Raw genomic sequence first — 23395 nt, forward strand, 5'->3', positions numbered from 1 at the left:
TGACTCAACTAATGCTGATCACATGTTTTAGCTTTTACCTAGTTAGCCTAGCTAATCTATTACCTGATCCTTTAGCTAATCTGGGTTAGCTGCTGAAATAAATCATTTATTAAATCTAAATATTGAACTACTTCTATAGTAAACCTCCGTCATAGCACATTAGCCTTTGGCTAGCCTAGAGCTAACCTCCAGTTACTCAACTAATCCAGATCTAACTAATCTAACCAGGAACACCAACATTCACTGATTCATCCATTAACCGACACAAAAGAAGAATTCTGTTGGTTATTAGCCGACGTCATCAACATTATTTTAATTATCACGGCTGATCATTTTCTAACCAACTAAACTCAGCTGGTAGCTAACAGTATAAATAAATGATGTCACACATCAGTGAATCATTTTAATCTTTTGTCAAGGTCGTGAATGTTAGCATCTCAGTGCTAATGATAATCAGTGGAGATATTATCAGTGTTGTTGTTCTCTTGAGAAGCTTCGCTGCTGTTGAGGCTTCGTCTCAGACAAGCAGCAGCTGGGACAGCGAAGCCCTAACGAGGGGGGGGGGGGGGGTCACTTGTTTTTAATTAACCATCCCTGCGCTGGGGACAGCTTGCTGAGCTGAAAGCTTTGTTTGAGCTCACGTCTGCACTAAGACCACATTTCCCATCAGCCTCGTAGAGTCCCTCGTACAGACTGGAGGTCTGTTTGTTTTTCAGCCTTTCACTCATTCATCCATCTGCTGCCAACAGCTGATCAGCATCAGTTCAACTTTCCTCCAGAGTGAGATCGGTTCTTCGGTCTCAGCGACACATTCAAGTTCAGACTTTTAAACTTTTTCTTGGAAACGTGGAACGATGTTGTTTTCATGATCACAGTGTTCTAATAAAACTGGTTCATTATTATTATTAACTCTACAACCTCAGCAAATAAAAACTTTGTTTCTAGGAAATGTTTCCTGTTTGGACAAAAACTCTTTTCAGACCCAGACTAAACTATAAAGATCAGATTTCTCCTGATCGCGCTGCAGCTGCAGGATGTTCGGCTGCAGTCGGACGTCCTGAACATGAATCCTGTACATTTATCTGACGATGATCAGAGACCGGAGCTGCTTCAAAGTTTTTATTCTAGTCTTCAGTGAACAGACAATGAGACATAAAGGACAACACAACCACTGAGTCTCAAGTCAATCAGAGCAAAAATGTCAAATATTACAGAAAAGAAAGCTTTAAAGCAGATGTTTGGATCAGTTCTAAATCAGTTCTTCTGCAGATTTCTTGGGCCCTGACCAATCACAGCTTGACGTCTCTTCCTGTCAGTGAAAACTGAACAGAAGCAGCAACAGAGAACTGGTCTGTTGGTCAAGAGGACAGTATGTGTTGTCTTTAGGACTGTACCGTTACCACGGTTACGGTCTCTGTGCTGCCATTGGTCAACATTGTGGACAGGCTAGGTAACTGGAGGTCTCTGCATCACCTGGACAGTCCTCCAACCAGAGACATTTAAACTAATCAGATGACGTGTGTGACTACCGTTACTCTTCTGACCATCACCACATTAAGCCCCGCCCACATTAATTGATTGGCTCAGCAGATCTTTGCAGGAGCAGAATCAGTTCCCAATGGAGAGACTCCAGGACACCTTTAGAGATCAGCTGTTTCTACTGAAAACAAGTGTTTAAGGAAACTATAAAGGACCAAGAACAGAACCCTGAGGAACTCCACCAGTAACAGGGCAATCATGACGGTTTAAATAAGAAGCTTCTGTTAATATGACTAATTAATGTCATTATTATACTTACTACTTTTTGGACAAAAACATCAGTTATTGATTGACCACTATCAGACAGTAGGACAAGAACGAAAGGACCCAGACTTGATCCCTGAGGGACACCAAAGACACTAAACAACATAAACACAGTTTTTCTGCTCTTCAGTTTCTTTATTAGGAAACCTCACAAACTCTCTTCCAGGAAAACCTTCTGCTGCAGAAAATGAAAGGAGGAGCCTTGACTTCCTGAAGCTGATGCAGTCTTTAGTTAGTCCAGGAAAGTCCAGGAAAGTCCAGAAGTCGTCCTCTGTCTGTCCACAGAGCAGTGAGGAGTGATGTGGGTTGGGTAGGAGTCACTACAGGAACCCTGGGCTAATGTCCAGGTGTGTCTTGGTCTCTGGTGAGAGACTAAACTCTCCCAGCTCTGTCTCAGGTCTGAATGTCTTCCTGTCTTTGTCCTCCTGATCTGTCCTCACACTCTGTTCAGCCCGTTATTGTCTCTTGTCTCAGGTCGACTCCACTGATACAATAGTCTTTGTCCTGGAATGAGCGAACGCTTCCTCTCCTCCTCCGGGACAAAAGTCAAAACTACCGGAGGGAGACAAAGAGCTGGAGCTTCAAATGTGACTTTATTCATCCGTCTAGTGGACGAGTCCTGGAGACATTAAACATTCACAGCATTGTCTTATTCTATTCACACTCAGATGTCTGATTATTTCAGCCGCGACAGTCTGAACGATGGGAAGACTGGCAGGGTCCTGGAAAAGAAATAGTCCACAAGTAAAACCTGTAGCTGAGTACGATGCTAACAAAGACATGTCTCCTTCAGGACGACCACAAACAACAACTGGTTATAATTAGTCCAACATTAAAACCACAGCGTCACCACGGTCCTTCAGTCCAGCCGGACTTCTCATCCATCGACAGGAAACATGAAGTAAAGAGGAAGTACGACGTGTAGTTGTTGTGCGGTGCAGTACTCTGAGTAGATGTACTTTATTACTCTCCTATCAGTGATGTGTGGTGAGGAGGGAGGAGCAGGAATGAAACTGGAAAACTGGAGAAGACTGTGGGTGTAAACGAGGCTCGGCTGAAACTAACGAGGGAGAAACTAAGAGACAGAGAGGAAGGATAAAAACAGGAAAGACAAGAAAAAACAAAGAGTCACAGAAAATATTCAGAACTTGAACCCAACAGAGCGACTGTCCTCCTGCTGATGTACAGCTTCTTCCTCTGTTTGTCTTCTGACGGCAGAGTTTCATCGTGTGAGTTTGATGCTTGAGGTTTTTACATATTTGAAATACTGCAGTCACACACCCTGACCATGTAAGGCCACGCTGCTTCCTCCTCCTGCAGCTCTGCAGACTTCTGGGAACTGAGGCCTCCCACAACGAGACCGGTCTGGAGTCTGGACCTGGATCAGAGTCTGTTTACAGAGATCAGGGCGTCTCTGAGTCTCTGAGTCTCTGAGTGAGCAACGGCTGCAGACATAGACTGTATATAAATATGGACACCACGTCTCCTCTTCCTCTCATTGGCCAAACTGACTCTATGTTCCCGGGGATACGGGCGGCGCCATCTTGTGAGTTTGGATCCAGAGTCTGATCAGTACGGTCTGAGGGCGGAGCCACGTGGAGCCGTGATATTGATGCCCCGCCCACACTGTAAATTATTTTACAACTCTCACGGCCCCACAGGACTGCTTTACAGAGCGGTTGGCACGGCAACTGGTGGTTGTCATTATGTCACATCCTGTTTCTATAACGTCAAATAACTTATCCACAAGACTGACACTTGAACATTCATCAACGTTATATTAACGACCTAAAATGACAGAAACCATCCTTGAAAAAATGCATTTGACATGTATTTTAGTGTTTTAGTTTGACCCAAGTCCCGCCCACTAACATGGAGGGGGCGGAGCTTATGACCTATACTGCAGCCAGCCACCAGGGGGAGCTCTACTTGTTCTATATTTATACTGTCTATGTCACAAACGAGATGATGTCACACCTCATCCTGATGATGTCAGCAGAGGCGTTTCCATGGCGTTTATGAAGTTAAACATCGTCATGCACACGTCTGAGGATTAAGCCCTGTCTGGCCACTTCATTAGGTACACCAGTGAAGTGGTTCTATGTCAGGAAGGTGGTGACCCACCTGGAGGAATCTGTTCTGATCCTGTTTTCTTCTTCCAGTGAATCTTCTCTAATGTCTCGTCAGTGAAACTCTCCAAATCCAGTTGTTCTTGTTTCATCTTGTTTTTCAGATTTGTGTTTTAATGCCAACTTCAGGAGAGAATGTGGATGTTTATTGTACTGACTGACAAACTCAGTATCAGTGCTCCACTATGTGCTTGTGTTTATGTTCTCAGAAGAGAAAGTGTGTAACACATGCTCCGTCTGCTGCAGGACACACAGCAGCTGTGGTCAGGAATGTTTGTAGGAGAAATACTCTAATAATAATAATCATTATGAACCTGAATGAACCTGAATGAACCTGAGGATCCTGGAGCTAATAACAGGGACGCAGCAGGTTGGACCAGTTAAAAATAGAAGCAGACGTGCGTACTGTTCATGAAGAACCAAAAATGTGTCCGCAAATATTTACCCGCTGCAGGATGAGCAACGCTAAGCTAACATGTTAATGATGGGAGTGAACTACAAGACAATTAGAGCGTCTGAGTCATGAAGGTGTTTGCTCAAGCTACTGAGGAATACGCAAATCATTCTGAAGGAGGATGGAGGGTGTGTGTGTGTGTGTGTGTGTGTGTGCCCAGGCTTCTTCCTGCTGAGTGAACCAATAATGACTCATAGCATTAGCATTAGCATTAGCATTAGCATTAGGCCCTCCCTGAAAACACACAGAGACGCAAACATTCAGTCAAGTTCAGCACAAATGCAGCGTATCCGTCATGTTCACATTTGACATTTAAGAAGCTAAACCTCCTCCTTCTCTTCCTCCTCCTCCTCCTCCTCCTCCTCCTCTTCCTCTCCTCCTCCTCCTCCTCCTCCTCCTCTGGGACTCTTTCATGTAGTTGAAGATGTAACTGATGCTTTCACGTCTCAGGTCCTTCAGTTTGCACCTGGTGCAGCTTCAGCCTCTAACCTGCAGGAAACCAGACGCCTCAGCAGGACTGAGCTGTCAGACTCTGCTGAGGCCTCAGATCAGGTGTAAACCTCCTCCTGACCTTTAACCTCCTCCGACCCACCACCTGACCTGGAACAGGAACAGACCACAGAGGATGGAGGGTCTCTGTCGTTTCCTCCATGAACAACTAGAACACCAACAACACATCTTACTTTGCAACTCAATAAATAAAAGAAATATAAAAACCTACAAAAAATCAAATCTGTTGAACGTAACGGTAAAAAGTTTAAAACCTAATAAATAAAATAAACCAGGATTTAAATGAAATACTCTGAGTTATTTTAGATTAATCTGAGCTGAGCAAACCACAGCATTCATTTTAATATTCTACATGAACAGTCCCGCCCCACCATGACCCCCCGAACCACCCCCCCCCCCCCCCCGTCCCAACTAAACCACACACTGTTTCTATTCTCTCTCTTGTTTGGACGTCCAGTGGAGACCGAACTAAAAATAGACTCAAACAGACCCCGACCATCACCACAGGAGCCCCCCGCCCATCCCAGCACGCCCTGAGCCCTGAAGCCCCCCCCCCCCCGCGCCCCGAACCGAAACCAAACCACAGCCCCTGCAGACCCCTCCCTTCAAGCTGCTCTCATTTCAGAGGGAGGTGCTGCGACCACAGCCCATGACTGCAGACCCCCCCCCCCCCCAACAATACGACCACAGACCCTGATCCTCTGAGAGGAGCCTCAGGTCCTCAAATAGATTTTCCATCGTTGCTGTGATGAGCCGTGTCTTTATTTTATTTATTTATTTATTCTCTTTCTCATCAGAGATGTGACCTGGTTCCTCTGAGGATGAAGCTTCCAGGGTTCAGGTCTAATCTGAGTCTTTGTCTCTAGAATAAATCAGATCTTAACATGTGAGTCTTTCCATCTTGTTCCAACATCTGGATCATGTCTCCAAGTCAACAAGCAGCTGTTGATGGTTCTGATCCAGTGTCGTCACTTCCTGTCTCTGAACAACACCAGCTATCAGAATAAAAGAATAAGGTATAAAAAAAACAGAAACCAGTCTATGCAGAATAGTAGTTGCTAGCTCACTGCTAGCTAGCTACATTGGGTATAGTCCTGACATATAGTGACAGTTAGGACTGCTAGTAGTTAGCAGTTGCCATGTTGCTAGGTACAGTTACGTGCTAGCTAACTGTAATTAGCTACGAGCAGTATCAAACATATGCTAGTAATTAGTAGTTAATCACTGTTAGTAGTTGTGTCCGTAGCTACATTGGTTGTAGCGCTCATATTAATATTAGATAAACATATAAATATAAATATTCACTCTTCTTCTGCAGCTTGGAGCTTCCTCCAACTACAAATATTTAGTGGAGTAAAGTTGATCTGGAGTCTCTCTGATTCAAAGATCTGCTGGACCAATCAGATCCCGTGGGCGGGGCTTAACGTGGTGATGGACAGAAGAGTAACAGCAGTCATACGTGTCACACTGAGTTAGTTTAAGTGTCTCTGATTGGTTGGAGGACTGTCCAGCTGATGCAGAGCGGCTTATTGTTTGGATCAGAACGAGATCCAGATGTTGTTCTGCTGCACGCTGCTCTACGACCAACACACATCATCACACGCGTGTTGTGAAAGCAGGCATGACGAGGCGTGTCTGGGAGGAACAAAATGTGCCGACGGGACAACATGACGTCCCACAACAAACCAGAGCCCACGCCTTAAACACACACGGGTCCTTCTAGCTCTGTGAGGACCTCTCTGACAGGATGCAGCTCTGTCCTTTACACAGAAATCTGAATCTAAACTGTAAATGAAGTCAGAGCCTTCGGCCGGGTCAGACCTCACATCACAAGTGTCCTAGACCTGACACCGGTCCTCGTAAAGATAGACTAACAGCCTGCGTGTGAGTCATGCTGCTTTCATCATCCGTCTCCAGAGGAAAGTCAGAAAACTCCCACAGCAGAGTTCAGGCTTTGCCCTGCAGCCGACAGACGCAAACACGCCGCCAACACGCAGCCAACACGCAGCCAACACGCAGCCATGGACGACAGTCAACCCTGACTCAGACCAGCGCTGGCCCGCTTTAAATAGCCCGGGTCCAAATGTCAGAGCGCTCTGACGCCAGACCAGAGCAGAGACTCCGTCAGAGAACCTCAGAAGAACCAAACCCAGAGCGGAGGACGCTGCTGCAGCTTCACGTCTGCAGGCTACAGAGCTCCACTGGGACTGTCCTCAGGAGACAAACACTCGTCCATCTTCAGTCCTTCAGCCCTTCAGTCCTCTGTAAACACATGAAGCAGAATCACAGTGAACTAAACATGAACTGACTTTTGATCTACTTTAAATTAAATGCATGAAAACAAGGCCACACTGTGTTGTTGATGTAGAAAGGAATCCAACTGATGTCTGGTTGCAGTACAAGCTCCGCCCCCTCCATGTTAGCTATGAGCATGAGCTAAGCTAGAATCATCATAACAAGTATAGAGTACGGCTTTAACGGGACGTCCCAACGAACCGAGGCTAAAGTCGTCAATAAAATATACTATAACAGTATAAAGAAGAAAACAACTAGTAATAGTAGCTAGTTAACCGCTAGCTAGCTATATCACTAGCAGTTATGAGTACATAGTAGTTTGCTATGTAGCTATCTTGATAGCTAACTTCTAACTACTAGCAGTTAGCAGTTAGCTATCCAGTTCACTAGACAGCTAACTACTAGCAGTTAGCAGTTAGCTATCCAGTTCACTAGACAGCTAACTACTAGCAGTTAGCTGTCTAGTGAACTGGATAGCTAACATCTGTCAACTAGTTATAAACATATAGTTATCTACGAGACAGATGGTGTTTGGGCTACGTGAAGGTTTAGGTTTGGTTTCAACCAGTCAATGCAAAATAATAGCTGCTAGCTAAACAGTGTTGTCCAGTTATGTAGCTAGCTGCTAGTTAGCCTGCTACAGTTAGCTAGCTAGACAGGGTTGTGGCTGCTGCTACGTTCCTCATCCTGTAATGTTTTAATGTTTTTATATGTCTGTCTGTGATCGTAGTAAACACATGATGATAGACAGAGGAGGATTATTTTATTACTTTATTTCCTCATTTGATTTGATTTTGTTTGTACCTATATGTATTCACCTTTTATTATTTCAGTCAGACTTCATGTTTACTTTTATGCTTTCATTCATTTCATTTTCCTTCACATTAAATTGTATTATATTTATTATTAGTTCTCCATCACTGTAAACTCTTTAAATCATCCAGCATCAGCTGTTTGACAGGTGATGCCTGTGTGTGTATTGACAGGTGACTGGTGTCTGCTGAGCATGCTGGGAGTTCTGGGGGGGTCACGGCCTCTCTGACTGCTTCACACCTCCTCAGGTAAACGACCACAGGTGTGCAGTCTGAACGCTGAGGGGTCGCGGCCCCGAGGAGGACGCGTTGACCTGCTGAGGGGCTCCTAGGCAACAGCCCCCCCCCCCCCCCCCATCCCTCCATGCTGATTCAGTTTAACTCAAACCATTGAAACTAACTGAAGCAGATTCTTCTTGTTTAGAGAAACAAACCAACGTGTTGAGGCCTCTGCAGACGACACCTCCGTGTTTTCAGTTTCTCGAGCTCGGAAGGGTCCGAGGTGTGAATATGCCCCCAGCTGGTGACCCTGCTGAGGGTGGAGGGAGGGTCAGGGGGGGTCAGCAGGTCAGCTGGAAGAAGCATTATCTGAGTCCTGTGAAACATCAGCGACGAGGCTGCAGAGAGACGACACAGCCGGAGCTGCTGCTGCTCTGAGTCTGCAGGAAAACCTGCAGCAGCGCCGAGACGCAGACGGACAGCAGGTCTGCAGACGCTGCAGCAGCTGCTCCGGGTTTCTGGGGGAGGAGGGGGGAGGAGGGGGGAGTATAGGGGCCGAGAAAGCAGGACAGTTCAACACATGTCCCCCGTCCACCCCCCCAGTCCACCCCCACTCCTCAGTGACCGACGCTGAAGCCGTCCCGGTCATGTTCAGGTGCAACATCTAATCTGCTGCTTCATCAGTTCATTTCATTTCATTGTGTTAATTCCATTCACACTTTCATTTATTAATTCATGTTATTTATTTTATTTTATTCATGCTTCCATGTATTCATTTACCTCGTAAACATTTTATTTATTTTATTTTAATATCTTAATGACAGTCTCTAGATGAATGACACATGGAAGTAAAATAAATCATCTGTACGTGAGGAGACACATGAGTCCAGACGTCCTCTCTACGACTGGAGACGAATCTTTGAATCTTTATTTTACTTCTTGTTCTCTGTTCTCTTGCTTCCACCGTGTCCTCTGCCGTCTGTCGGTGTTGTCTCATGTCTGCTGCATTCCTTACATTCCTCTCTGGCTGCTCAGGAATGCAGAGCAGCGGCAACACCCAGAAAACCCTGCAGCAGCTCTGACTGCAGCCAGGGACCAGGACCAGGGACTAGGGACCAGGGACCAGGGCCAGGACCAGGGCCAGGGCCAGGACCAGGGCCAGGGACCAGGACCAGGGCCAGGGGCCAGGGACCAGGGCCAGGGCCAGGACCAGGGCCAGGGCCAGGGCCAGGGACCAGGGCCAGGGCCAGGGCCAGGGCCAGGGCCAGGGACCAGGGCCAGGACCAGGACCAGGGCCAGGGCCAGGACCAGGGCCAGGGCCAGGACCAGGGCCAGGGCCAGGGCCAGGGACCAGGGCCAGGGCCAGGGCCAGGGCCAGGGCCAGGCTCCATCTGTGGAGGCCTGCAGCCGGAGAACTGGCCACAGTCTGATACCAGCTCTGCAGAAACAAACTAAGGAGTGATTTCTGGGTGAAGTGTGGTGGTGGAAAGTCAGACGCCTGAATCACTGTCTGTAAACGCTGAGGAGGAGTCGCTGCATGAAGCCGCTCTGTAGAGTCTGTGTGGTCCTCTGGTTTCTGAAGAGACGGATTAAAGTCTGCACTTTGGGTTTACCACATGTCTGGAGCCAGAGAGCCTCGTTTAGGAGGAGACAGGAGGAGACAGGGGGACATAGGAGGAGACAGGAGGAGACAGGAGGAGTCCAGCGACCACAGCTCCGTCTGATTGGCTCACACTTTCTGTTTCTGTCCACAGGCTGCTGATCTCAGGCAGAGATTATTTTCCAGTATTTATTTCTCTACTTCAACACGTCTGGCTGCAGCCTCAGAGCTGCAGGTCCCTGCTGGTTTCCTGAAGATAAGATGCCATGAATCCACTCATTTGCATAGAGTTTACATCTCATTTGCATAAAGACATCCTACTTGTAACTGGAGGGAGGATGAATGCTGCTTCACATTTACATTTAAATACCTGGACTCATCATGAGCTCATCACCTGCAGCTTCTCCAACTGACTCCAGATAAATATCACCAAACAAAGACCAGGGTCCTCTGAGCACTTCTTCTTCTTCTTCTTCTTCTTCTTCTTCTTCTTCTTCATCTTCTTCTCTTTCTTTGCAGCGGTTTGATCTCCATCAGTTGGAGACACTTCAGATCTGATCTCTGATGGTTGTTGTTTCTAAGCTGAGTCGTTGCTCTGCTGCTGAGTCTGTCGATGTTATTTGAACACTTTCTAAACTCTGATCACGTAGAGCTGAAGACTTGTCCACACGTCTTTGTCTCAGTTTGTTGGAGACGGTGAGGAATCTAAAATGAGACCTCAGACATCCCTGGTTAAATCCTCCATTCAGGTGGTTTCATGAACTCTGATCTAAAACTGAACGCTGCTCAGACGTGTGATTATAATTTCCTCTGCTGATTCCTAAAAACGAGACCGACGCTCAGTCAGAGAGTTTTTTCCTTGACTCAGATTTTCAGCGAGAGTTTCTGAGCCGTGAGTCAGAGGGGAAGCCCAGGAGAGTCAGACACAACAGAGACCCAGACAGGAACTTTAATCGCACGCCGTCTTCCTCCAGCGTCTGGACAACAAGCAGCTCCTCTCCAACATCTGGGCAGACTCCAGATGTTGGCTATCAGACCGTTACATAAGGCTCCACTGAACAACAACAACAACAACGGTTCGTCTGGACACTCTGGGTTGAGACGTCTGAACGTTTCCTCCTCTCACGGCAGGAAACCGTCAGACTCATGTAGATCAGGTGGTTTTCTGATTCAGTCACAGTTTATTGAACTGATGATGAAGCTAAGGAGGAAGTAGACGGAGAACAACCACTAGAGTCAAGAAACGCATGCACATTCAGGACTGTCAGTCAGATTAAGCCCCGCCCCCATGACTCTAATAATAATAATAATAATAATAATAAAAGGCCCTTTAAATGTAAATCATTCATTTTCTGGTTGTGTATTCTCCACGTGACTTTAAACAGGTATAAATGATGCTACGATGATCCAGACATGAAATACAACCAGATGCTTCCTGGGTGCTACGTTACCAGGAAGAGGAACATCTGGAACATCTGGAACATCTGGAACATCTGTCTCAGCCCGTTACCACCTGAGTCTGGTCAAGTGGACGAGACCGGATGGAGTTCTATTCCCGGTGTCTGAAGGGTCCTGACTGTGACTCTCGGTGGATCAGCTCTTATTGACGCCATGTGTTGGTGCTGGTGAGTCATGGAGGTGTTTCTGACGGTGACTCAGAGATTTACGGCTCGTTCTCCGCCGGCGTTCGGCCCAACGAGCGTCCCGGGATTGGAGCGTCACCGCGGCGACACGTTCTGATTCAAACCGCTCTGCTTTTAGTCACGTCTGTGGTGAAGAGCTGCAGCGGCCCCCCGTTATTACCCCCCACCCCAGGAGGATTCTGGGAAGACAAATGAGGCGTTAACGGCGGTAAATTTCACTAAAACGTTTTGGCTCTGGAAGAGACGAGATGATAACGCTCATGACACATCTGCTCCCTCAGCAGGATTCATCACGGCAGCAGCAGCCACACAGCTGGAAGCATCTCCTTAAAGCTGCAGCTCCTCTGGTTCTGGTTCTGGTTCTGGTTCTTCTAGAGCCTCCATCAGCTTCAGATGTCGTTGCTCTTCGTTTCTTTTCTGCAGATGAAGGTTTTCCTGGAGACTTTGTCAGATCTTCTGGCTTCAAGCTGCAGATCTCCAGCCTCATGTGACGTCTTCACGGTAACACTGAGACCAAAGGAACCTAAACTGGTGCTTTGTCGTTTGTTTTCATCTTTATTTAAGCGGTCCCTGGACCCACAGAGACACAGCAGCTGAAATAAACCAGAATGATCCTTCATGGTCAGAAAACAGTCACTGAAATGTTTCCCACACTGACTCCATTAACTATCAGCTGATTAAATGGTCAAAGAGCTGAGGCTGAAGGCAGCTAGCTACCTTTAGCTACCTTTAGCTACCCACCTGTCGATCAAAAGAGGCCACGCCCCTACCAGCTGCTGTCTCTAATGGATCTCTACCTACCGCTGGATCAGAACCATCAACAGCTGCTGGTTGACTTGGAGACATGATCCAGATGTTGGAACAAGATGGAAAGACTCTCACATGATAAGATCTGATTTGTTCTAGAGACAAAGACTCAGATTAGACCTGAACCCTGGAACCAGGTCTCTGATGATGAACGAACATCTGATGATTCATTAATTTTCTATTCCTGTTAAGGGTCGCGGGGGTCTGCTGGAGCCTATCCCAGCTGTCATCGGGCGAGAGGCAGGCGTACTCACACACACAAGGAGAACATGCAAACTCCACACAGAAAGGCCAGTCGGCCCATGGATTCAAACCGGTGACCTTCTTGCTGTGAGGCATCAGTGCTAACCACCTCGCCACTGTGCCGCCCACATCTGGTGATAAAGGAGATAAATAATAATGAGTTAACCCTTTATAGGACGCTCATTGAAATACTTGTAAACTCTACATGTCATCAGTGTTTCTATAGACATAAAAAGACTTTTTAACTTTTTCAAACGTTGACTTTTTTGTCAACATTATCACACTAAACAGCACGAGGACACTTCTTCTTCATGGAACCTAATAAAGCAGTCACACTAACAGACCTTACAGACCACATCTGACCAGAGCATGTCTCCTTGATCTCCTCTGATTGGCTGGATGAAAACCACATGCTTCTAAACCTCACTGAGAGACACCGGGACGACGTTTAAAATGTGTGTGGAAGTTAGCAAATGTATGTTTCCTCGCCCCATCAAGGGTTAAACTCCTCTCCCACAGATCAGCCCTGGTGAGTAGGTGGTCTTTAACGTGACCCAGGACTCATTGTGTTCACACTGACCTCCTGCTCCTGAACTTGTGTCTCTTTCATTCAGAGCAAAACATCCAAACTCTACTTTAAATGATCTCCTGAAAACCTGGATCAGCCAGGACCTGATCCTGAACCTGAGCTAAACGAGAAGCAGCCGGGACGTTTGATGTTTGAAGCTGGACTGAAATAAAAGCTCCTGCTGAGGGTTTTACTCATCCAGCTCCTGCTGCTCCTTTGTCGGAGCCCCACGTTAGACCCCAGACCACAGACTTTGAAGCGAGTCCAGACTCAGATCACAGGAAGACGAAGCCGTTTCCTCATCGGCCGCTCTCCGCCTCAACCTCTGGTCTCCTTCCAGGCTGCAGCTGGACGAGGAGTCACACAGGAGTTTAACCGCCGAGCACGAGATGAGTCAGCTGCAGAAGACAAGTGATGAAAGTCTCAATAAGAGGGAGGAGAGGGCTTTTATTGTGGCGGGGTTCAACCACTGGAAGTGATTCCTGCCACGCGCGGCTCAACTGATGCCTGACACGCTGCTGCAGACGGACGGACGGTTCGTCCATCATCCGTCCATCAGATGAGACTTGAAGAGAAATGACTTCGAGGAAAAAACCCTTTTTCTCTAGAAACAGAAACAGAAACAACAACATCATCACACGTCTGATAGAAACAGGAAGTCTCACGTGTTCTCTCGGGTTCCTCATCTGGATTCACTTTCCTCACCACGGAGCCGACTTCTTGTAAACTCTCACACCCGTGTTTCTATCTCTGTGAGGACCTTCTTTACACAGAACAGTAACGCTGACCCTGACCTTTGACCCCTGAACCATGTGTGACATGATGTTAGTGTCTATAAAAACAAGAAAGCACACATAAGAGAGAGCTGAGGAAGAGGAAGAGGAAGACTTTAATGTCTTTATCTTTGTTTTCTCTTGTTTCTCATTCAGAAGTCCATTTAAAAAGTCTTTGTTTTAAGCTGAATGGAGTCAGATGTCGACTCATGTGACGTCGTCTTTTCTTTCCTCTTCCTCTTAGCATCACTTTATTTCTCCATGTAAACAAACACAGATAGGTGTGTGTGTGTGGGGGGGGGGGGGGGGGGGGGGGGGTCCCTGCTGTAAAGACATTAGCCTCACTGCAGGAGCCTCAGGTAGCATTAGCATTAGCATCAGCGTCACATTATCACCTGACTGACGGACATTTGCACGTCAGCTCTGTTTGCTTTAACCTCCTCGTTTCCTTCATTCGTATTCACGTCTCCACGTCGTTTAACATTTACTCTGATCACCTGTCCGGCCTCAGGGACCAATCACAGCCCAGCATTACCACCCTGGAGAACCACAGTGGAACGCTTTGTTCACCAAATGACACTCTGACACTCTATTGTAAATGTATTTTGTATGTATTTTATTTTATTGTAATGTTGATTTATTTTATTTATTTATTGTATTTCAGTTTTATTTTATTCACGTCTCTCTCTGAGTTTCTAAATGTTGAGTCAGTTTAACCGACGCTTCTTGAGAAGAGGACTGAGTTTCCAGTGAACTGATCTCAGGTTGGACGTGGATGATCCTCGTCACATGATGCCTCCTTCACATCACACATGACGGCCTGATGCTGGAGTCAGCTGATCGGCCCCCGAGGTTCCTCCCCGTCCTCCTTCCTTCCTCAGGGTCGCATGATCACACAGACCTCGTTACTCTCCAGCACATTTGAAATCAGCAGAGAGAAAGATTCATTCATTCATTCATTCATTCATTCATTCATTCATTCATCGCCGTAACTCATCATTCATCCTTGTTTTGCATAAAGAGAGAAACTGATTTAGAATCTGATAAAGAAAAATTCACTCTGAGACGGTTCCATGGTGACTGATTCTGCAGAGGGAACCTGAACGCCTCACTGCTGCAGGGTCCACATCCAGACTCTGATCCAGACTCTGATCCAGACTCTGATCCAGTGCAGAGAAAAGTGTAAATCTGCAGTCTGTAAAAGAGTCCTGGCCCAAGTCCAGGTCCAGGTCCAGGTCCTGGTCCTGGTTCTGATCCTGGTCTAGACAGGGCTGCAGTCAGTGTGTCAGTTCAGGCCTGGTATGTGGTGTACAGGGAGGGGCTGTTTGGTTTGGGATGAAAGTGTGGTTTGGGTGGGTGGGGGTTAGGCTGGTGGTGGGTGGGGGGCGTGGGGGGGGGGGGGGCACCTCAGCACACAGCCTGTAATTGTGGCTGGAGGAGAAGAAGAGAGACTCTGTGACGAGCAGCTTCTGTTCCGTGGTGTTCAGGTTCAGAGCTGAAGGAACTAAAGAGCAGAAGCATTTAAATGAGTTTCAGTTCAGTGGAGATGAAATAAATGACGTTAAAGCTGCAAACGGTTTTATTTCCTCTCTAAGATGAACCTCAGTCAGCGTCAGTCTCCGTTGGCGTTTGGCTCTAGAAGTCAAACAAAAGCAGCTTCTCTGGTTTTCAGCCTCTCTGACCTCAGCCTGTTGAGTCTGGAGGGAGGGGTGGAGGGGCGGAGGGGCGGAGGGGCGGAGGGAGGGGGGGTTACTCTGTGGTGGGACGGGCGGGGGCCAACGGTCGGTAAATTTAGCCTCAGCTGGGATAAAAATAACCGGCGGCGTCCAGAGGAGGTATTTATAGATCAGACGGTTGGAGCTGCAGCTTCACTTTCCTCCGACTGGAAACTTTATTTAAAGCTGCAGCGTGAAAACATCCAGTCAGGTTCGTGTCTGCTGGAGTCTATGAAATATTAAATCATGAATAATATTTAAAGCTGCCTCATAAGACTGAAGCTACGACGACCAACAGAAACAAAGCAAAGAATAAAGACACCAGTCAGTGGAGCTGATCTGATCTGATGGAAACTCAGGAGTCTGATAAACCCAGGGAACAGAAAGTCACCTGGGTTTCACTGCCTCCCCCCCCCCCCCAATGTTGCATAACGAGTCCTGATACTAACGTCTGGACACTCTAACTGTAACTTTTAGGACGTCTGAGACAAAGTGAGGATGAGACACTGTGTCCTCACAAGGTCCTATAAACTCTCTGTAGAAGACAAACACACACACACACACACAGGAAGTGGTTGAGTTATGAGGTCAGCCTTCATCAACCTGAGAATTCAAGCTTTATTTAAAATGACGAGTCCTCAGATCTGAGTCCAGGTCGACCTGCTGCAGCGCTGAGGTCAAAGGTCAACCATCAGCCCGTACTGATCAGATGACATCACATGACGGCAGCCAATCAGGGCGTCTCTGTTAAATGTTTTAAATGTCCGGAAAGACAAGCACAGGTCTGATGCCTGGAGACGTCCTGCAGAGACAAGGAGGACGGAGTGGAGAGAAGACAACTGAGATGCTTCACATCTGTCCTCATACCGTCGGCTGGAAGTCGCACTTGAATGCACCACAGAGGCGTCAGCTGACCGTTCACCGTCCAACACACAACAGACGCGAGCGCTCGTCATCCAGATAAGAAGCCGAGAACAACCAGGACCGGTTCAGACCAAACATCAGCATCCACCCTGATCTGGTCTCTAGAGTCCAGGTCTGATCTGGTCCCTCATCAGTGACCTGGATCCTCTGAGGATGAAGCTCCAGGGTTCAGCTCTAATCTGAGTCTTTGTCTCTAAAATAAATCAGATCTTAACATGTGAGAGTCTTTCCATCTGGTTCCAACATCTGGATCATGTCTCCAAGTCACCAAGCAGCTGTTGATGGTTCTGATCCAGCGGTAGGTAGAGATCCATTAGAGACAGCAGCTGCTACAATATATTAATCAATACCAGGTGTGAACACAGGTGCTTAGAGATGGACAGGTGAGACCAGATGTTGATGTGAGGTCACATATGGACTCACTAGTGAATGGGACATAGGACCAGGGTCCGAGGGGTCATGGGGTCATCAGCTAGGGTTAGTGTGTCCTGGTGTAGGACGGTAGAGGCTACGACCCAACGTCTGTGTCTTAAAAACACTGAACTAATTATTTATTGTGTCAGGATCCTGATTCCTGCAGCTTCTCTATCTGAGGTGTTTTTCTGGTACATTCTCATCCTTCCTCCTCCTCCTCCTCCTCCTCCTCCTCCTCCTCCTCCTCCTCGTCTCTCTGACTCATCTCTCTGATGCTCTCCTCTGGTCCTGAAGCAGCCTTACATGGTCCGTGATGTAGGAGCAGGATCTCCCGACGTAACACGCCGACGTGCCGCTCGCCTCCTCGTCCAATAGACGCGACCACGGCTCCGGGCTCCCACCGCCCAGCTCTCCAATCGGCCGGCTCCATCTGTTTCCACGGTGACATGACGCAGGGAGAGCCGGGAGCTCCCTCGCCGTACGTGGACGCTGCTGCTGAACTGAAATAGCTGCTGGAGTGACACACTGAGCTGGTTTTAAACCGTCTAAAAATAAAGCTGCTATTCTCGCTGTGATCTGATGAGAACCACGGCGAGGGACATCACCGTCACCGAGGAGACGACTCACATCACAACGTGGCTCAGAGACGACAAGGGAGAGATGAATATACATCAGATGGTTAGTCAGTTTCCACTGAAACGGTTTTCGGGACTTAAAATGACTCTCGTGACTCATGAGAATGTTTTAGGTTTCAACAGAATCTTGTAGGAAAATAAATCAGAGCTCAGCATCCAGAGTTCCTCTGCTTCTATTCATGTCATCACATCTCCAGACCAACGGCTACAGGCTCTGAAGTCAAACAAGCCCCAGGAAAAGTCACCAATCAAGACCTGCGTAAAGACCAACGGGTCCCTGATCAGCTCCTGAATCCAGACTCTGACCTGTAGTCAGGACTGCAGTCAGTCTGCAGGAGAAACATAATAAAGATAAATCATTTATGTGAAACAGGAAGTTGTAGTTGTTTGATCAGTGATTCTACTCTGGAAACATACGACCATGTCCAGGTCTTTAATTTATAAAGAGGTAAAGGTGAACCCTGCTGGATCCTCTCCAGTCCTTCTTTCTTCTTCTACCTCCGCCCACGCTGAAACCTCTCTGGGTGTGTGGCGACTGCATTCCTTCCATCACATCAGAGACATTCTGTCTGTTCGTTTTAAAGTCATGTGACCTCCGCTCTGCTGACGTCTCTGCGTACTCATGTCCCATCGGTCCCTTCAGAGTACAGTCAGGGTGTGAACTTCACGTCCATGTTTACGCCCTGCAACCATGGCGACCGTCGTTCACAGACCTCACAGCATCTACGTTATCACCTGTCACTGCACACGTCTGCTGGAACAATAAATGAAACATGTACTGCTGCAGAACGCTCACAGCAGCTGATCACACCTCGGCCAGAATGCACGGCTCTGTAAGTCTAGAAAGTGAAAGTTGACAAACCACCACGTCTTTAATGACACCAGAAAGAAACGTGTGAACAGAGCTCCATGACAGAGTCTCCATGACGGACCGAGAGGTGAAAACAACGTCTTAATGTTGGAGAAACAGAGCGACCCTGCTGAACGTCAGCAACGTCAATGGAAAATCCTTTACTACTTAAACTATGAACTAAGTGAACTAAGCTTCTCAAATATTATGTAACTGAAAATATCCTTCAGATGTATCTGAGGCTACTGACTAGCCAGAGCAGGAAGCTAAGTCTACACGAACAAGACATAAAAGCAGAGTCTAGGTTTGCAGCACCAAGAAGCTAACAGTAAGCTGACAGAGGAGCTGTCCCTTAGCTAGAAAGAGGGAGGGGCTAACTACGAACTAATATAATGAAGAAGCTAGCTGTAAACTAGAAAACTAAATAACAGTTAGCAGGACCCAGAACGATGGAATGGTGGAGAACCATCTTGCTAGCTTTCAGGATTAAGAGACAACCTGTAAACAAGCAAGAAAGAGAAGCTAACTCTGGGCTAACAGGATTAAGAGGCTAACTGTATTAACAGGATGACATGATAATGAGACAGAGAAGCTTACTCTATGGTCAGAGAACTGAGAAACAAACCATACGTTAACTGGACTTAGAAGCTAACTTTGAGCTAGCGAGAAAGAGAGGCCACTGTAAGCTAACATCACTGAGAACTAGCTGTCCGCTAAAAGGACCCAGGAAACAACTGTAAACTTGCAAGATAGAGAAGCTAACTATAAGCTAACAGGACAAAGAAGCTAACTGCAAGCTAGCAGGATTGAGAGGTTAAAGTTGTAAATTAGCAGGAATAGACAAAATAACTGTAAGCTAACAGGACAACACTAACTGTAAGACAAGGCAGAAAAGACTGTCTAGCTAACTATAGCCAATATGACAGAAAGGCTAACTGTAAGCTAACAGGACCGTTGTTGGTAGACGTCAGGACTTGAGCTTTTATTTATATTCTCACAGTGCTGTTGAGTGTCATTATAAACTTTTCTGTGTTTACCATCATGAGGTTTATTACTGCAGCCTTTCACACAAAGTGCACTTGAGTTTGACGTCATCTGTCAAAGACTGATTATATTTTATTTATATTTGCCTCCGGCAGATGATTCCTGGACACAGTCCCGCCAGCTGATTGGCTGAACGAGCCGTCTATCACCTGGAGGAGCTTACCCCGCTGTCGGGCCCCAGGGCCTCAGCAGGGAAGGGCCGACTGCCAAAACAAACAGGCCTATGGCGTCAGCCGAGCGGCGGAGTCCCCGTCACCTCCAGAGAGGGGGGACGGGTTAAACAGGATGTGACATCAGGATGTGACATCACGGGCAGAGGTCGGTGGCTGTTTGTGCAGAGTTGGCTGCAGACTGAGCTTCAGTTTATAGCCCAGCAACTTTCACACAAACACACGGCTGGAAGAACTCAGTGTTCCTTTCACAATATTTAACCCCTACATCTGAAAAACAGGAGCAGAAAATAAGTTTCAAAGATCAGGAACAACTCAGGAACAACTGAGGGACCAGAAACACTCTGTTCTCTGCTGCTTCATTCTGTAAATAGCTCCTGAAATCCTGCCATCAACATACTGGACATGTTGTACCGTGTCGGTTAACAAGCTAGAACCAGCAGTCAAGACTTAGAAACTATATTTAAGCTAATGGGACCTAAACGCTAACTCTGAACTAACAGAACCCATAAGCTACATGAAAACTAACTGGTCAGGTAAATCTAGCTATAAACACCTGTAAGCTAACTGTGACCTCACAAGCCTGAGAAGCTACTTATAAATCATGCTAACAGGCAAGAGAAGCAAATTATGAACTATCATGAAAACTACATTCAAGTCTGGAAGCTAAATCCGAATTTATAGAACCCAGAAGCTAAGTGTAAGTTTAGTTGTCTTTATTATTAGCTATGCACTTACTGGTCCACAAAACTAAATGTGAGCTAGCCTGAGAAGCTAACAAGCCAGAGAATCAAACTATATGCTATCAAAACAGAAGCTATGTGTAAGCTAACTGGCCACTAAGCTAGCTGGCTGTGAGCTAACTGGTTCAATACCCTCACAAGCCCAAGAAGCTAACTATTCAGCAAGCTAACAGGTCATAAAAGCAAACTAATAAGCTATCAACATCTAGAAGCTAGGCTATGTTAGCTCAACATCTGGAACTCAGGCTATGTTAGCTATCTCCAGTTTATTCTTTGCTACGTGGCTACTAGTTAAATAGTCATGAGGTAAATAATAAGCTGGAGACTACCAAGCTAATACAGCTACAGAGCTGCAGGTTCCACTCCCACGTGACACTAACAGAGTGCACACAGTCCAGGCATCGCCATGGAAACCGAGGCAGTGTGAAGATGTCCGCCAACACGTTCCTCCTCCGTACATTCATCCGTTTTTATCCTGCAGAGACGCAGCTAAGACTCATTTATTTATACGTCCAACAGGATCCAGTCATTAGATCGTATTTGTATCTGACACGTATGACAACATGACGTTATCTCTATGTTTAGGAAGTGTGACAGAATAAAAGAGACCTGCGTCAGCATCTGCTTCAGTGACTGGTTCTGGTTCAAACCTTTTTTTTGTTGCTTTTTGTCACATGACTTTCACTGTTTTATATTTTACAAACTACCAGTCACTTTGTATGTGTATTTTATATCTTTAATGCTGCTGTGATTAGAACTCACTAAAGTAAAACATGAAACATTTGTAAAGATAATACGTTAAAGTTCTATAATGAATGTACTCCTCTCACAAGCAGGAACATTACTATGATCTAAATATTAAGTTAGTCATACAATATAACCTGCATCCTACATTTCCCATAATGCACCTGGATAGCAGCTCTGTAGAGTTTTAGATTGAATGAGGAGTTCCCTTCAGATGAACCTAGAGAAGCCTGTAGGCTACTGCAGCCGCTCACTTCATTCATTCATTCTCTCTGATGATGTTTGACTCAGTCTGAGTATTTATGACTCAACATAAACTAAACTGCATGGAGCCATTAAAACTACATCCTATACAGATCATTTGGAGGGGACCAGGTCTTCGGGGCCCTCAGGGGCCCCTCAGAGATGTAAAAGGTTAAACAGAGATGTCCTTGAACTTCCACAGGTCCCCACAGAGATAGGACAGCTCGTCCCACACACACTCCTGGATGAACCACTCAGATACAATCACTGCTGTCAATCATTTATTCATCAATAATCAAAACATCACGCAGTCATGTGATCATCAGAGTCATGTGATCATCAGAGTCCAGGTCTTCACCTGCAGCTCAGGTGCTCAGGTTCAGCTCCACGTGCAGCTCCTCATTTGTTCATAAGTTCAGTCACGTGACATCTGCTGCTGTCACTCAGCTCGTTTCTCTCCACGAGACCGGTCCGGCTTCAGAACCGGTACCGGTTCCCACATCTGACGCGGCCCCATGGCCCAATCAGCCCCCCCCACTGAGGCAGCAGGAAGCCCCTCCCGGTCCGGTCCGATCCGGTCCGGTCCGATTCGGTTCGGCTCCTTCACTCAAACGCCGTTACTCCTCTGGTGCAGAGGTCTGGTCGTTTGGACTGTTTCCACTCTTTCTCACCGCTCCGCAGCGGTTCGGTTCGGTCCCGCTCGGCCCGGTTCGGCTCAGCGGTCCTGCATCTCCAGACAGGGAACCCACTGGTTCCTGCAGCGGCTCTCCTCACAGAAGCTGCCGATGTCGTCCAGAGCCTGACACTGCAGCGGCTGGACCGGAGGGTTCTGCAGAACAAGAGGAGAAGGTGGGTCAGACATTGATTCCGTTCATTTTATTTATTTAATCTGATTTATTTACGCAGCAGAACCGGGTCTCTGGCAGCAGAACAGGGACTTACAGTGACCAGGATGCAGTGCAGGTCCCGCGGCTCGTTGCCGTTGCCGTCCTCCGTGTCCTCCTCCAGCAGCTGGGCCAGGCGCCTCATGCCGGACACCCGCAGGATGTTGATGTCGTTGTCGCAGCAGAAAGCCTGAAGCAGCGTGAAGTGGATCTGCAGCGCGATGTCATCTTCATCATCCTCATCGGTGGCGAGGACGCACAGGACCACGCTGTCCGGGTCTCTGCAGGACGAGGAGGAGGCAGAGGTTAGACTCATACTGGTGTGAACTCAGACTGGTGTTAACTCAGACTGGTGTGATGTGACAGTGAGGGAGCAGAGCTCATACTTACACATTCATGAGTTTGGCGGACTCGTACACTCCCACCGTGAGACAGTCCTGCCGCTGCGCCGCGACCAGCAGCTCCTCCAGAGCCTGACTCACCGTCTCCATCCTGCAGAGACACGGAGGCGGTTAGAGAGAGATCACAGACAGACCTACAGACACCCTCAGAACCAGAACCAGGCCGACTCTAGAGTCAGGCTGCCAGCGCGTAATTACGCACGGTCACACAAACTCACTTTTTTTCGGTGCTGTTGGATCCGACCACTTCCTCCAGAGTCATGTTGAAGTCAGTAAAATAATCCACAAGATCCAGGATAAAGAGAAAAATCCACGGTTGTCCGTTAGATAGAGTCCGAGCAGGCGGTAATCCAGACCGGTCCACGGGTCCTCCAGAGTCCGGTATCAGGTAAAACTCAGAGATAAGTCCGTGATCAGTGAGTCCGTGTCGGGTAAAGAGGATCTGCGTCTCTGGAGCTGAAACTCTCTGCCTTTATATCGCCACGCTCAGCTGCTCGCTCTCTGATTGGTCCACAGCTGTCAATAGAGCCCCCGTACTCTGCGCCCATTGGCTGAGCGCGCTGCAGACGCCGCTGATCCCACGTGGGGTAGTTTCGGAGAATCCCCCGCTCTCCTCCCCGTCTGTTTACCGGGACTTCTTTCTTTCTTTCTCTCTGTCGTTCTTTCCTTGTGAGTGGAGGACTTTCCAGAGCTCCCTCCTCCCTGAAACTGGTCCCGCTCTTTTCTCCTGAACCACACACACACACACACACACACACACACACACACACAC

At 47.3% G+C, this 23395-nt stretch overlaps 1 protein-coding gene across 1 annotated transcript; it reads right to left on the bottom strand.

Moving 5' to 3' along the window:
* Positions 1 to 21606: 21606 nt before the first annotated feature.
* On the bottom strand, positions 21607 to 23054 carry LOC311490214 (growth arrest and DNA damage-inducible protein GADD45 beta-like). Its single transcript, XM_084547610.1, has 4 exons — positions 22842 to 23054; positions 22613 to 22714; positions 22281 to 22503; positions 21607 to 22167 (listed from the first exon to the last, which is right to left on the bottom strand). The coding sequence occupies exons 1-4, from the start codon at positions 22883 to 22885 to the stop codon at positions 22054 to 22056; spliced, it is 483 nt and encodes a 160-aa protein (XP_084403736.1). The 5' UTR covers positions 22886 to 23054; the 3' UTR covers positions 21607 to 22053.
* Between the last annotated feature and the right edge of the window lie 341 nt (positions 23055 to 23395).

Source organism: Chelon labrosus, assembly GCF_963514085.1.
Source record: "Chelon labrosus genome assembly, chromosome: 7".
NCBI classification, from domain to species: domain Eukaryota; kingdom Metazoa; phylum Chordata; class Actinopteri; order Mugiliformes; family Mugilidae; genus Chelon; species Chelon labrosus.